Source organism: Canis lupus, chromosome 34, assembly GCF_011100685.1.
Source record: "Canis lupus familiaris isolate Mischka breed German Shepherd chromosome 34, alternate assembly UU_Cfam_GSD_1.0, whole genome shotgun sequence".
Classification (NCBI taxonomy): Eukaryota; Metazoa; Chordata; class Mammalia; order Carnivora; family Canidae; genus Canis; species Canis lupus.
Window position 1 is genome coordinate 6,379,124 of NC_049255.1, and position 15,434 is coordinate 6,394,557.

The window sequence follows — 15,434 nt, forward strand, 5'->3', positions numbered from 1 at the left end:
AAATGTCTATACATTATATATGTCTCTATATAATGTGTATATATGCATATATCTGTAAGTGTATACAACCATATAGTGACATCTATTACTATACCTGCATATTAATATACAGGGAGAGAGAGTACATACATATATTAGGGCATTAGATGTAAAATCATGTTTTATGTATATTTCTAAAAAACTGTTATAGCTGTTCAGTTATCAATTCACATGAATCTTTTCTTTCTTTTTCTTTCTTCTTTCTTTCTTTCTTTCTTTCTTTTTCTTTCTTTCTTTCTTTCTTTCTTTCTTCTTTCTTTCTTTTTCTTTCTCTTCCTTCCTTCCTTCCTTCCTTCCTTCCTTCCTTCCTTCCTTCCTTCCTTCCTACTGGGATGTCAGTTCCTTTATCAGATCATAAGGTTTTTCTTTTTTATCAATTATCTTTTTAAATATTTTATTTAAATTCAATTTGCCAACATATAGTATAACATCCAGTGCTTATCCCCTCACATGCCCTCCTTAATGCCCATCACCCCATTACCCCATTCCCCCACCACCTCCCCTTCTAGTTAGAAGTCTCTCATGGTTTGTCTTCCTCTCTAATTTTCTCCACTCAGTTCCCCTCCTTTCTCTTATAATCCCTTTCACTATTTCTTATATTCCCCTTATGAGTGAAACCATATGATGACTGTTCTTCTCTGATTGACTTATTTCATTCAGCATAATACCCTCCAGTTCCATCCATGTTGAAGCAAATGGTGGGTATGCATCCTTTCTGATGGCTGAGTATTATTCCATTGTATATATAGACCACATCTTCTTTATTCATCTATCAAAGGATATCGTGGCTCCTTCCAAAGTTTGGCTATTTTTAAAAATTATTTATTTATTTCACATGAATTTATTAATGGGGTACTTTTCCAAACCACCGGTCAGATGTCTATGGATTCCGACTCCCTGAGGTTTATTTGGGAGATAGAGATTTGGGGATCAGGGAAAGAAGGTCAAGTCAACTGTTACACTTTACCTTGTAACTGGCAAGTGTAGTCACCAACTGATATTGGATCAGAGTCTCTAAATGCACACTGATGCTTCTCATCAGGGCTAATGACAAGTTCACCCAGGAGACCACCACACTGGGGGAGGGACATCTCCAGGTCCACCTGGAGAGCTCTGTACCCAGGACTTTACACCCCATGTGCGCCATGATGAGCTGGACCATCCCCCCAAATCTGCACCACAGATGGTGCACTTTCAACTGAGGTACGGAAGTCACTAATGTATTCTAGAATGAATGCCATTTAAAGTAAGAACTATATGTTGGCTAATTGAATATAAATTAAAAAAAAAATAAAGAAAATTCAACCCCTGGGGAAAAAAAAGTAAGAACTATAAAAATACTTTTTGGTTTAAGTATTTGGTTTAAGGTTATAAGCTTTAGGTATCAGGGACATAAACTTTTGTTAGTATTTATTACAGTATGAAGTGCAGAAATATGGTATTGTCCTATTTGATGAGACTGGCAAGTGGAAAATAAAATCTGAGATACATTTAACCATATTCACTTCAGAACTGTGTACTTATTATGAATATCAAACTATGAATAATGTATGCAGGTAACTTATTCAAAACATTTTTTTTTTCATTATTGAGAAAGAAAATTCTAATTTCAAAATGCCCCTGGGTCATCTAAGCTTGGAAGTAAACTAAGAGTGAAATTTATCAGGTAGGAAGTAAAAGCATTTCCACCTCAATCAGCAGGGCCCTTGTGGGCCTCAATCACCTGCCTGTGTCCTGCAGGTGGACAGGAAGACAGGAAGTTCTTGAGACCAGGTCTCACTTCTCATGTCCCTAGTACTTAATATTGTGCTTCCTCAGCCACGAGCATGGGGTTTTTCCGACCTTTCCCTCACAAGGAAGAAGGGTATATTCTTCCCACAGGCTTTGTCGTCTGTAGGTTCTCAGAGATGGAGCAGTTCCCTTCACTGATTTGCAGGAAACGCCAATGTTTATAAACGTGATTTGGGTATTTGGAATAGGAAAGATTAGTGCGGGCTGATAAGGTCAAATATTATTTTTGGGAATTGGAATAGAGAGGCAAAGGAGGGAACAGAATGGAAAGGAGAGGGAAGGAAGGGAGGGAGAACGTGTGTGTTACATACAGTGTCCTGACATCCTTCCTGACCCAGGTGGCAGTGGGATGAAGAAAATGAACCTCACCCCTGTGCTATACAGTGAGTGACTCTCCAGTAATTTACACCAAGTTTTTTGTGTGCTAGGCCCAGTCAAACAAAGAAAATGCTAAATAAGATCCTGACTTGAGTGAGGGGAATGAGTACACTCATATCCTTACCCAGAATTATTCTGGAATGGAAGGATGTAGGTTCTTACAGCCAAGAGGGCACTAAAATAGAAGGAAGACCACTTTCCTACTGTTACAGCCTGAGGATCTGTGTCCCCACCATTCGTAGGTTGAAGGTCCAGCCCCCAATGTGGCTCTATGTGGAGATGGGGCCTCTATGGAGATGATTAGAGTTAAATGAGGTCGTAATGGTGGGAAGGAATGAATGACAGCTCACTCAGTTGCTGTCTCACTCTGCCCAGCCTCAAGCAGAGGCCCTGTGAACACAACAGGAAGGCAACCTTCCACCAGTCAAGGAAAGAACTCTCACCAGAACCCAACCAAGACCAGGGTCCTTGGACCTACAGTCTCCAGAACTGTGCCAAGTAAAGGTCTGTGGTTGTAGCCCCTGGTCGTGGTCTTTGGGTATGGTGGCCCTGCTGACCTATCTCACCTGTGTGGGCATATTGAACCTGTAGCTTTGGTGGCTTTGATGATGCACTAAGACCCCGGGGCATTTGGGAAAGAGGGTCAAGGAAAGCAAGGCCTAAGGAAATGCTGCTGGACAGAGGCTCTCACCATGTGGAAGACCAGCCCTTCCTGAGCTCTGTGGTCTGAGACCCTCTGGTCCTGCTGTCCTGTATTTGTGCATTTGCACTGCCCAGCATACACACTGAAACTTGGGGCACACCATCTTCATTAACTCACCAGGTCTTTTTTTCAGTGTGAAGGCCAATATTTTTCCCTCTTAGAACTGTCACATTACCTCTTTCTAGTTGCTTTTTCTTAAAAACAAACAAAAAACCAAAAGGCAAATGTAGGAGAACTTGACATGGCAGTCTGATTTGAAGATAATCACCTAGCACATCTCTTTTACTGAAATTAGTCTTGGGACCTCTCAGTGGCTCAGGGGTTGAGTGTCTGCCTTCAGCTCAGGGTATAGTCCTGGAGTCCTGGGATCAAGTCCCACCTTAGACTCCCCTCGGGGAACCTGCTTATCCCTCTGACTACATCTCTGCTTCTCTCTTTGTGTCTCTCATGAATAAATAAATAAAATCTTAAAAAAAAAAAAAAGAAAGAAATTAGTCTTACAGGAAAGCCTTACTCCTCTGGAGAAAAAAAATGCCCCTGGGGAGGGGATGGTCTGGGCACCTTAGACTATGAGGCCTCCCTGTTCCCAAAGTGAGGCTCCTGAGAGAAGTTTCTGGAAGGTCACCTCAGTGCAGAAGGTATCAATCATGCTTTTTTCCTCTCACCTTGCCTATCAGGACTCAGTCAGAATCTCGGGCACCTGCTCTGAGCACCTGTGTGCTGGTTTCTCTCCTCTCCTTCAGGGCTTTGAGAGGTGACACCATGCCTTGTGTCTTGGATGTCTGATGCCAAGCACGGGCTGCCTCTGCTGAGCCTTCACTAAATGCTTGCTAAGGGACTAAATGAACTTGCGGACACGAAAATCTGCATATAAATCACTGTTTCCTGTCCATTGCAGGAAAAAAAAGGAATAATGCATCAAGCCAGGAAGTCCCCATTGACTCCTCCAGGGGGAAATGCAAAGATCAGAAGGACATCAAAGGGAGGAACAAGAGGAGGTAAAGAGTTGAGCCTAACAGAAGGGGAGGGAAGCTAGTTAAGAAATAAATGCAAAGTGGCTTCCATTTCAACATTTTCCCTTTGGGCTTCTGAGTTCAGTATGACATCTTTCCCTATTTCATTTCTAAAATGTGTTGGGAAAATTATAACATAAGTGGTTACACCAACATTAAACATTACCTTATGTGGAGGCCGAGAAAATTAAGGCCATTCCACCTTAAGTTCAGCGTTAGCACAACTACAGCCACCTCAGCCCCTGTGAATAAGAGCTGAACTTGACCTTACTTCAGTTAAGCCCCATATTAGAATGAGAACAAAGCTCAGAATGCCCTCGGCAGGAAATCCCATATCAGAAAGACAACAGAACTCAGAGAATCCCATATCAGATCTTAAGAAACTCCCCCACCCATTCCCCCATATTGAAATGGGAAAAAAAAAATTCCTCCACCCCTTCTGAAAATCCCCTAGATCAGCCCATAAAAAACCCAGCTGTAACCCATTTCGGGGTTCAAGCTCCTGCTCTGCTGTGTGGAGTATACTTGGACCCACGCTCGAGCTTGTAAATAAACCCTCGTGTACTTGTATCGGTGTCGGCTCCTTGGTGGTTTCTCGGATTTGCAATCTTGGGCACAACACTTAGAATAAAACTCCATTAAAACATGAAGGTGTTCCCTCAAAACGCATTTGAATATGAAATGATACAGCACAGACACTCCAAAAGCCACCTGAACAAAAATAAGGCCAGACCAGTGATTATGCTTTCTAACGATTCCTTCAGTTGGAATATTCTAAAAGGTGGACACAAAGGTCATTTTAGAAGGTAGAGCTCCTGGGGAACCTGGGTGGCTCAGTGGTTGATCCTCTTCCTTTGGCTCAGGGGGTGATCCTGGGGTCCTGGGATCCAGTCCCACATCGGGCTCCTCACAGGGAGGCTGCTTCTCCCTCCCTCTGCCTCTCTCTCTCTCTGTCTCTCATGAATAAATAAATAAAATCTTAAAAAAAAAAAAAAAAAAAGAAGGTAGAGGTCCTGCAAGAAGGCATGCTGAGGTTGATTTTATAAACGGGTTTTCTATTATTACCATTACTACTGAAATTGTTAAACTTTGTCAGGGACGAGGTGTTCCCTTTCTTCTGATGCTGTGTTATTTTGGTGGGTCACAGAGTAGTAGGTGCGATTTCCTGTGGCTGAATGAATGTATCTGTCCACCTGTATTACATGCAATCAGACCCTTCCCTAGATTTGGGCTGCCAATAGATTCTAGGTAATGTAGTTTCTCGATTTGTGATGTGCTGAGGTTTCAGCAGAGTTGAGGTTGACTTTTATACTGCTTTTAGTACTAGGCAAAGCAGAACATTTGTCCTGGCACTGCTGGGGTGTCCTGAGGGCCCCATGGCAGGTGGAAGGCATGCAAAGGCATCTCTAGACAAGTATTAATTCAACATGCCAGATATGTGAATTGCAATTCTAGCCCAGCTAAATTACTTCATCGTGTGTATATGTGATCACACTCACACACACACACACATACATACACACACACACCCCATATACGCACATACATATGCACTCATATGATTCTTTCTTAAGTCATGTAAATATTCTAAAACTAATCCTTATATGGAACAATCTAGAGAAGGCACACATTTTTCAAAGCTGTGCAACATAGTTTTGAAAGCAGAAAGTTCAGGTGAAAATCATTCATACTTTTTTCAAGAGTCAACTTCATGATAAAAATCAAATAGGTTTGCAAGGATGGAAACTTTTTCATTAAGGCTTTTCATTTGGACCTACTGATGTGTTTGGTACAATTTAAACGAATAAACATTCATGAGTGTCTAATGGGCAGAGGCACCATACTGCCATCAATCTTCTGCCCTCCAGAATTCAGCCATGACACATGCACCTAAGGAAAATTCCAAAGACAACGAATGTAGTCATTATGTCCAGGCCATGTGAGCTACCACTTTAAAAAATTTTTCCCATTGCATCTCCTGGACCATTTAAAAATCAACAGCAATTCATAGACTGAACAGACATTCACAGACTTCAGATTTCATCGACTGAATGATATTTTGTCCTCCAAAGAATTTTTCTTCGTCCTACTGCTGCCATGAATTCAGATTCTAATTCTCAAAGCCTCTCTTCGACAAATTAGAACATGGGTAGGTCCACGTTCCCTGGTTGTGCAAGGGAATAAATGCATTTTGAATAGAGAGTGTCACAAAACACAACTCAAAATTTCCCATATAGCATTCCTATTGATCTTTAAAAAATATTACTTATTGAACACGTTTTGCTTGCTATGATTTTTCTATGTTTATGTCATGCTATTTTCCAGTAATCTACTTGGAGAGTATTTTTTTAGGCAGGAATGAAACATTTTCTAATTACCGAAGGAGATTACTAAGGACAATTGAGATGAAACGAACGAATGGCCTCTAAAAGCATGGCTTTGTCATGGCAAGTGTTATATAGTTTACGGTGAAAATTCTTGGAAAATATGACACAATTTTCAAATCATAGGATTTGAAATAAAAAATGCATGGTAATTTAAGATTACAAAGTACTCACTTTGTGCATTAATTCCATCAATTGCTTGAATCATCCTTTCATTTAATTCTTCTTCAAATCTTTTCTTTTGGGACTTGGTTCTGTATGAAAAGGAAATATTATGACAGAGAATAGACTAAGCCAAATATGAAGTTCATTTTTCTATGATACTAAAATTTCTGTTTAATCCTGCCGTTGGATAAAAAAAATAAAAATAAAAATAAAAATAAAGAAGGAAGGAAACCAGAGTGTCTGAACAGTCTTTTTCTCTATTAACATCTAGCCACTCTGTGGATTGAGCAAACTGACTAGAGTTTTTGGTGCAGTAAAATATTGCCTTAGAGTTTAGTCACTGAGTTAAATGATACCAGCATTAAAAAAGCGACACTGGAGATAAGTACCTGGTGTTTGCGATAAAAGAACTTTCTGTCCTAAGAGATGCATTAGCCCTTGACTTGTTGCGTTCATAAATTTTATTTTATGATGGAGCACATTGCCTTTGGAAATTCCCCTGCAAAAATTTGGTTTGGTGGAAAAAAAAGATCAAAACAGTTATTCCTTGTTCATGCTTCCCTTGGTCAGTTTTCAAGAATTTGCAGGACTACAGTCTTCTTTGAGGCATATCAAAGCTTAATTGTATGCATTTAAAGCTTCCTCAGCTTTAATTGAAAGCCCTATTCACAGGAAACCCCACATATATTTGCAGACACTCACTTGATCTTAGAAGAAAATAATCTTCAACCATAATAAAAGACGCCTTGTAAATAAATTAGGCCAAAAGAACGAGTTCCCCAAGGTTACTGTGACCATTCGCGTGAGCATGATATAAAGGAGAAAACCAAAATAGTCCCTATTTTTAAAAATTATACATCTGCTACAGAGAGTAAAAGCCCAGGCGAGCCTCACCAGATTGGCCCCACCCAGCCTGCACCTGCCTCTCAGTAGAGCCTCTGCAAGTCACCTGGTCCAATGTGGAGAGAGCACATGGCTTCTCTGTGCTCCAGTGAATTCAACTACTAATTGGACAGGCCTTCTACTCTGGGATAACAGTAACTTTTCTGATTTCAGACCCGCCTGTAGCTGTTGAAGAAGGCAAATTCATTTTTATCCTTCTTTTTTTAAAAAAGCAAGTTAATTTAGCAGTCATCTAGGATGGTTCATTCTCATTTATAGGCGAGGCGCTACCTTCATTTTTTGGTATCAGCCCTCTGCCTACACTTGAGTTTGCGGACTTTCTTTTTCACGAAGTCTCATCACATCTAAGAACAGTGTAGGTCCCTGGTGGCTCACAGGGAACATAATCCTTCATTGTTATGCCCGGCGGCTAACAATAGCCTTGCCTCCCTGAATCTGTTTTAGGATTAGTTTACATAATGCCTGTACAGCACTCAACGCTGTAAAGGTGCACACGACATAGTCAATATGTGCGTATTATTAACAGCCTCTGTGTTTACCGATTACCTGGATAACAATTCCTTTTTTTTTTTTTTAAGATTTTATTCATTTATACATGAGAGACACAGACAGAGGCAGAGACACAGGCAGAGGGAGAAGCAGGCTCCCTACAGAGAGTCTGATGTGGGACTTGGATCCCAGGACCCTAGTATCATGACCTGAGTCGAAGGCAGATGCTCAACCACTGAGCCACCCAAGTGTCCCTAGATAACAATTCTTAAAACACAGTTTTCTTGTGTCTGTAATTTTGTGATTTCTGCTCTGGTAAATGATAGGATCCCCTGGGGCAGATAATCTACCACCAGGGGTTCTTAATTTGCCAGCTAGGGCTTTGTTCCGTGGACTTCAGGCGTTTCTGGAAGTCCAGCCTGTGTTCCTGCTGCTGGGCCCCCTGCTAATTTCCTCTCAAGTTTCTCCTGACCTCTTTCCCCGACCTGTCCCACTTCCATGCCTGGTCTACGGTATCTAAAGACGAGGGGAGGAGGTCATGCGTTATCTCAGGTAATGTTCAATACCAGGTAATGCTGGCTCAATGGCTAGGCAGCAGGCTCAGGGAGGTTTTATAACACAGGCATTCAGGAAGCCAGGACATGTGAGGACAGCCCTGGTGAGACTGATTTGAAAGTGGTGCTCTCCCTATGAGGCCTTGGGACCACCAACGATCCAAACATCGCAGAAAGCAGAATCGATATGGAAGAGACTCCCAGCAAAGCCGGTAGGACAGGAGAGTAGTTAGGAGCTGAGAGTTTGAGGTCACAAGGCCAGGGCACAAATCTGGGCCTCACGCTGGCCAGCCATGTGGCTCTGGCCATTCCCCTAACCTCTTGTGCCTCTGTGTCCTCCCATCTAAAAAGGCAATGGCATTGTGTCTATGTTGGAGTAGGGATGAAGTTAGATTTTCCGTATGCCTAGTTCAGATCCAAATGATGCCTATTGTCAGTGTCTTGCACCCGGCACTTGTCCCGAAGCTGCTGCCCACATCATATGGGCACATCCACAAGGTGATCCTGCTCTACTTTCAATGAATAGACCCTTGAAGCAGAATCTCAGGGAGGATGAGAGAGGTATCAGAAGAAATACTGAATATAAAGTGAAAAGATGTCTATGAAATTTCCGTGGATAGTCACTTGCAGATGTGCTGCATCTTATTGGCTTGATGAGTCACACCTTCTCAAGGCATCTTACAGGAACCATAATGTTCTTAAATTGATACTAAGTTCTCTTTAATACAGCATGCGCCACTTAGATAATGTTTCAAAAGCCTAAGAAACCAATATCCTTACAACACCGGACTCTGAGTATTACATCTCAATATTAAAATTTCAAATGTCACCTAAAATACAAATTCGAGCTCGTTACAACAAATGGAGTCACACAGAAGATTCTGGAATGAGGTGTGCTACTTGCAAGGATGTGGCAGGTGACAATCTAATTGTGTTTAATTATACTTGGATACAACGCGTTTTCTACAGAATAAACTCACTTCCCTGTGGGAAAAGAAAGGCTGACTTAAGTTCTGGGCTTATTAATTTTCCTAACGACTTCAATAAGAAATACTTAACTGCCTAACCAATACTAAAGTCAACTTTGAGCCTCAAAGCTAGAGGAGCATGAAAAAGGTTTACTGCCTGTCATTCTGTGGTCAATGGTGACAGGGGACTGTGGACAGCGTCTGAAGCTTTTATCTTATTTTGAGCAGTTGGCAGGCCTTCTTTTCACTATAGAAAGGCCAGACTTATCTGGCTTTTATCTCTAGGATTCAACACATAGACAGTATGTAATTTTAAGCAACGTACCCGTTATAAGAAAATTCAAATTTTTTTTACTACATATTAATGTTAAGAAGAGTCATTTTTAGGAAAAACAATTTAAAGTTCAAATGTGTTTGCCAGGTGCTGTTTTCCTTTTCTCTCTTTTAAACCTGATAACATGACACTAATAATTATATTTTTAGAAGCTGAAAACAATCTAATTGGGCTTTTCACAAGCAGCTGCTCTTTTTAGAAGAAATGGCCTTCCAAAGTTGTTACTCTAATTGATGATAATCACTTTCAGAAATAAATTCTAAAGAAACCCAAGCCTTTAAAAATCAGAAAGTGCAACAAATACCATACCTCAAGGTACGATTTTGGAAATTATGCTGACCCATTGGCACATCCTATTAAAAAAAAACAAAAACAAAAAAGGTTATTAGTTTCTAACCACAAACTTTAAAGGACAATGTTGCAATGATAATCATGCATAACATTATTTCTTTCTTTTATCATGGAAAGCATCATTTAGGTAACAATTACCCCATGGAGAAGAGGAGCTTAATTATAAATGTGAAAAAGGTGAAAATCTCAGTTTATACTTAGAATGTTGGTGTCACCTATAAAGTCTGGATGTTGGAAATATCAGGATTGTTGTCTGGAGCTTTAAAATTGACATCCTGATATTTGCAGATATGACTTCACATAAGGGCCTTGCAGGTAACTGTTAGGTACTGTAGACAGTTTACAATCCTATGAAAACGTAGTCTGGCTTCACATACTAAAAAATGCTTTTAATTTTTTTTAATTTTTATGATAGTCACAGAGAGAGAGAGAGAGAGGCAGAGACACAGGCAGAGGGAGAAGCAGGCTCCATGCACCGGGAGCCCGACGTGGGATTAGATCCCGGGTCTCCAGGATCGCGCCCTGGGCCAAAGGCAGGCGCCAAACCGCTGCGCCACCCAGGGATCCCTAAAAAATGCTTTTAAACACAAATATCAGGACACCTGGGTGGCTCAGTGGTTGAGCATCTGCCTTCAGCCCAGGGCATGATCCTGGAGTCCCAGGATCGAGTCCTGCATCGGGCTCCCTGTGTGGAACCTGCTTCTCCCTCTGCCTGTGTCTTTGCCTCTCTCTGTGTCTCTCATGAATAAATAAATAAAATATATATTTTTTTAAATTTAAAAAATAAAAATAAACACAAATATCCCCACTGAATCTGTAGCCAGGCATTATCCCTGAACTGGGCTGTTAAGAAACTGGCACCCTCAATTAAGTATGTAAAATCACAACTCATTGATCAAAAAGAGGAAACCAACATATGAGTGCTGGTAGTTTCTGTAAAGGAACTTAGAGAGAGACACTGGTCAGGGTTCATCAGTGGGGGACACGCTGCCAAATGTTCAACAGACTTTAAAAAACCCAGAAGATGCACTTTTATACATCTGTGGCAGAAATTAAAGTTGAAACAAAGCTTCTCTAAGTGGCTCCAAAGAAACTTTGCAGCTTTATCTCCAGCATTAGATTAGGAAATGTATTTAGCTTAGGGAAAAGGAAGGCTATTTTTTAAAAAATAACTAGACTCCAAGTCTTATTTCATAAAGTATATGTGCTGCTGAAGCAGGCACGTATTACATAAAGTAAAATAATGCATTATTCACCAGCTCTATCAATGCTGAATCAAGAGTCAGTGGAGTTCTGCATAGGGGATTAAGGAAAAGAAATCACTTTTGGTAATGACACCGTTCGACCTTGGAATGTATTAATAAGAATGATGCCGGGGTGTTTCTCAGAGTGAGTAAGGGACACAGCCAACAGTTGTATGAGCTTCCTGTACTAAACAAAGCCTGGGATTTTCTTAAGACATTCTAGACTGTTGCTAAGGCAATCCCTCGGCTCTGCACCTGAAACTGTGAGACCAGCTGATTAAGGAAGTTGAGTTTGTTCAAGAGATCTTCCAATTTTTATACACAGCTCCCTGAAGCCAGAAGCACTAGACAGTTCTGATTCTCTCCTGAGGGAGGCATCGTCACTAACACATGCCCACAGATTAAAGTCAGAATGAAATCTCTCCCGGGGCCCCATGCTCAGGCAACAGGGGAGGCAGTCCTTCTTAAGTTTTGGGACAATAAAGACTGATAAGACTCAATATTTTTTAAGTAGGCTCCACACCCAGCATGGAGCCCAACGTGGAGCTTGAACTCAAGATTGACCCTGAGATCAACAAAGGCTTAACTGACTGAACCAACCAAGTGCCCCAAAGACTGATAGGAAACAACAACCACAATGACATCAATAATGCACCTGGAAACAGTATCTGAAACCACGAAAGAAACAACATATAAGATCACATTCTCATATTTATAGACTATTTTACTTTCTTGAAAGCCAACCAACCAAACACTGGTACATAATAAATCTCAGCTAGACATAGAATTATCAGCCATGGGCTCTAGTAACATGCAGTATTGAAGCAAAATCATCCAAATTATTATCATTTTTTGTACAAGTGATAGAAACATTGACTTTCACTGACAATGGAGACTCCCATCCTAGGATGCTTCCCTCAAACGGCCCCAAATGCTGGGAGGCCCCAGAAGCCTCAGGTCTGCCTCCTTGGATCTCCTCTTGATGATTTCATCTGGTTCCATGGCTTTGAATATCACCTAAAACTGGAAAACTCTTCTTCCAATCTCAGCTCAGAGTTCTCCGGAGTTCCAGGCTTACACATCCAACTGGGGGCGGAACCGCATGGAGGTGTCTAAACGGCATAGTGTCTGGAAGATGCCCATCAGCAAAGTGTTCACTTTTCCATCTTGCATCACCTGTTTCCACCCAAGAATCTGTCATTTCAGCTATTCATCATTGTTCCAGCTGTGCAGCCAAAGAAGTGTGGTATGGATGATCTTTGATCCTCCTTTTTGAGCCTAGTTGTCTATTGCCAAGTCTTATTTGCCCTAAGTTCACATGAGCCCCTGGGTTTGCTCCTCACTCATTTTTCTACTATAATCTGAGCATAACAGGGCATCAATCTCCTCTGGAGCCGTGCACTATTGCTCCATCATTCCAAAGCATTAATTATGCCATGGCCTTTCCTCAATTCCGATCCTCTGATGACTTCTTGTTATACGTAGAGTGGATTGCACTATTAGCTCAGCGCATCTCATCCCTTGATAAACTCTGAGTCCTTACTGCTGATGACACTGCAGCCACACCAGCCTCCTCTCTGTCACCCCCACTGAAGACATTGACTCATTTCCATGTTGGGGCCAGTGAGTGTATTTGCTGCTACCTCCTCCCCACTGTCCTGCTCTCCTCCCTGAGACCCCCAGCTGGCCCACCCAAAGCAGCCACTCCCTCCCCAGGGACACCTCCATGTTGTCTTTGTCATCAACCTCAGCAGCCCTGGAAATGAGCCTGTTTGTTTACTCATTTGCTACTTATGGTCTCTCTCTTCCCAAGATGCAGCACACTGCTCTCGGACCTCTGCTGGCAGGCTGACTCCTTGGTGGAACAATGGATACGGTCCCCTGACAGCTCACATTTACTTTTTCATTGGGAAAAAAACCACCAGGGAAGTTGAGAGGAGAGACATAATGAAGCCCAAACAAGAATGTGGATCAGGGAGGCGGGGGGCTTGGGTGTTGTCACTGTGGGCTGTGGGGAGGCCGGAGGCACAGCAAGATTGAAGAGTTGGCTTTCACCCGACAAGCTGATGGGCCTCTTCTCATCAGCCAATGGGGGCTACGTAACATTCCACTGTCTTTTTCACCTCAACCGCATCCCTGGTACAATTAACACCATTATACATGAAATTTTACTCAGAGATGGTTTTAAAACTCTAACAATGCTACTGGGATTATTCTAAGTGCTTCGCTGTAGTTACTTTCCTAGTCCCCTGTGGGTCTTTGCTATTTTCTATCTGCATTTCAGCCATCTTAGTGAAAGTGTCCCTGTCGTAAGGAGCTTTGGCACTTGATGAGCTGTTGGGAGCTGGAGGGATGTCAGCAGGGAGCTCCAACAATAGCAGAACGTTCACTGCCCTGGACACGGCTTGAACACTCCCAAGATGAGAAGACAGTCTAGATGCTGCGATTTAACCTGCAAGGGCATCATGCCTTCATCTGTTCTTTGGTTAAGATGCCCAGTCTTTCTGCTTTATGAGAGCAAACAAACAAAATGCCACGACAAAAAAAAAAAAAAAAAAAGTTCAACTGCTGCTAATAACTAAATGAAGTAAGCAGGTAAATAAAATGGTCTCGGGTTATAAAGTTTTACTGCAGAATTGCCTTGGTTCAAACCCTTAGCAAAGTGAGCCCAGCCCTCACTCACACCCTGGGAGCTGTTGGTAAGGGGCCTCCTGGAGGAGAAGGGGTAAGCCTGCTTCATCACAGACCAAAGTTACTTTGGCAGAAGCAGCCCAAGCCCTCTGTGTTAGGCGCTGGCGTTCTGAGCACGGGGAGAGCGTACCGTCGTGCTGATCTTGCCATTCTCTGTGGTCATGCTGTCTCGATGATGCAGGTGTGCAAAGGGCTTGGCCGCTCCCCAGGACTCCAGGTACCGGGTCATGCGAACAGAAGCCCTCATCTTGGCTCCATCGAGGGTGTGGCGAGGTCTGAAGAGGTGAGGACTCCTTCGTTCTCCCTGGGGGTGAGAAGCAGAGCATGACACCTGGCCTAGCCAAGGGGTCAACCTCCTCCTTTCCGCTCCCTCGCCCCCACTGTAAGATTCCTCCCATGTCACCCCCTCACTCTCCACGGCTTCTGACCTCCCTCCTTCAGAGCAACTGGTTTCCAGTGTTACAAGCTCTTTGAGCTGGGTGATTTCTGTCCAGACAGCAAAAGATACTAGTAATTTACACTTAGGAAAAAATAATCGTGATTTTAGCAGGCATTTTTACAAAGTAAATTCTTAAACAAGATAGGCTGCTCTGATTCAACTTTTTCTTGGTGATTGTGGTTTCCTAAAGTGACAGTTGTTAGAGATTGGGATGGTTTTCTGATGCTAAATGATTTTATGAATCTGTGTCCAGGTGTTCTCTGACTAAACAAAATGTTCTTAAAGATTATTTATTTAATTCATGAGAGACACAGAGAGAGGCAGAGACACAGGCAGAGGGAGAAGCAGGAGCAGGCTCCCTCTGGGGAGCCCCATGTGGGACTCGATCCCAGGACTCCGGGATCACGACCTGAGCCAATGGCAGATCCTCAACCACTGAGCCACCAGGTGCCCCGTGAGCATGTCTTTATGCAATTTTCCAACTGCCAGGGTGGGCACATGGGGAGACTTCCAGAAGCATCATGGTCTAACACTTACAACTCCTCATACTGGCAGTGACCTTATCACAGAAGCAAGCAATTCATTTCAACTGTTTCTTTATAAGTATTTGAATTTATTATTACAAAACGTGGTCCATAATCAAACTGCCATGTGCACTTAAAATAATTTGAGGCAAAGACTAGCAAAGCATTAAATTGATTCTTGACTAAAAATGCTTATCTGTATCACTAACTTGCCCCTTTCCATCTCAATCACAGAAGTCGCAGGTTAATTATAGGCTCCTTACAGTACTGACCTTGGGGTTGATTACAAAGTAGGTCTTCACCAGGTGCTGCTTTAAATACGGGTCTCTGATGTCACCGTCTCCTTCCTCCACTTTATAAGCGCCGTTCAAGTGTTCCAGGGTGACAGAAGAAATGTGAACACGTCTGAAATTCCATTTTAAAACCACAATCAAGACAGGTAAGGAAAAACATGAAGATTTTTC

The 15,434-nt window shown here is 42.3% G+C and overlaps 1 protein-coding gene across 1 annotated transcript in view; it reads right to left on the reverse strand.

Moving 5' to 3' along the window:
* Positions 1-15,434, reverse strand: part of ADCY2 (adenylate cyclase 2) — a 388,589-nt gene that overhangs the window by 90,223 nt on the left and 282,932 nt on the right. The window contains exons 9-12 of the mRNA XM_038583952.1: positions 15,243-15,375; positions 14,138-14,311; positions 10,031-10,074; positions 6,479-6,562 (exon numbers count right to left, since the gene is read on the reverse strand). Coding sequence (XP_038439880.1) covers positions 6,479-6,562; positions 10,031-10,074; positions 14,138-14,311; positions 15,243-15,375 — 435 coding nt within the window. The remainder of the gene's footprint in view (positions 1-6,478; positions 6,563-10,030; positions 10,075-14,137; positions 14,312-15,242; positions 15,376-15,434) is intronic.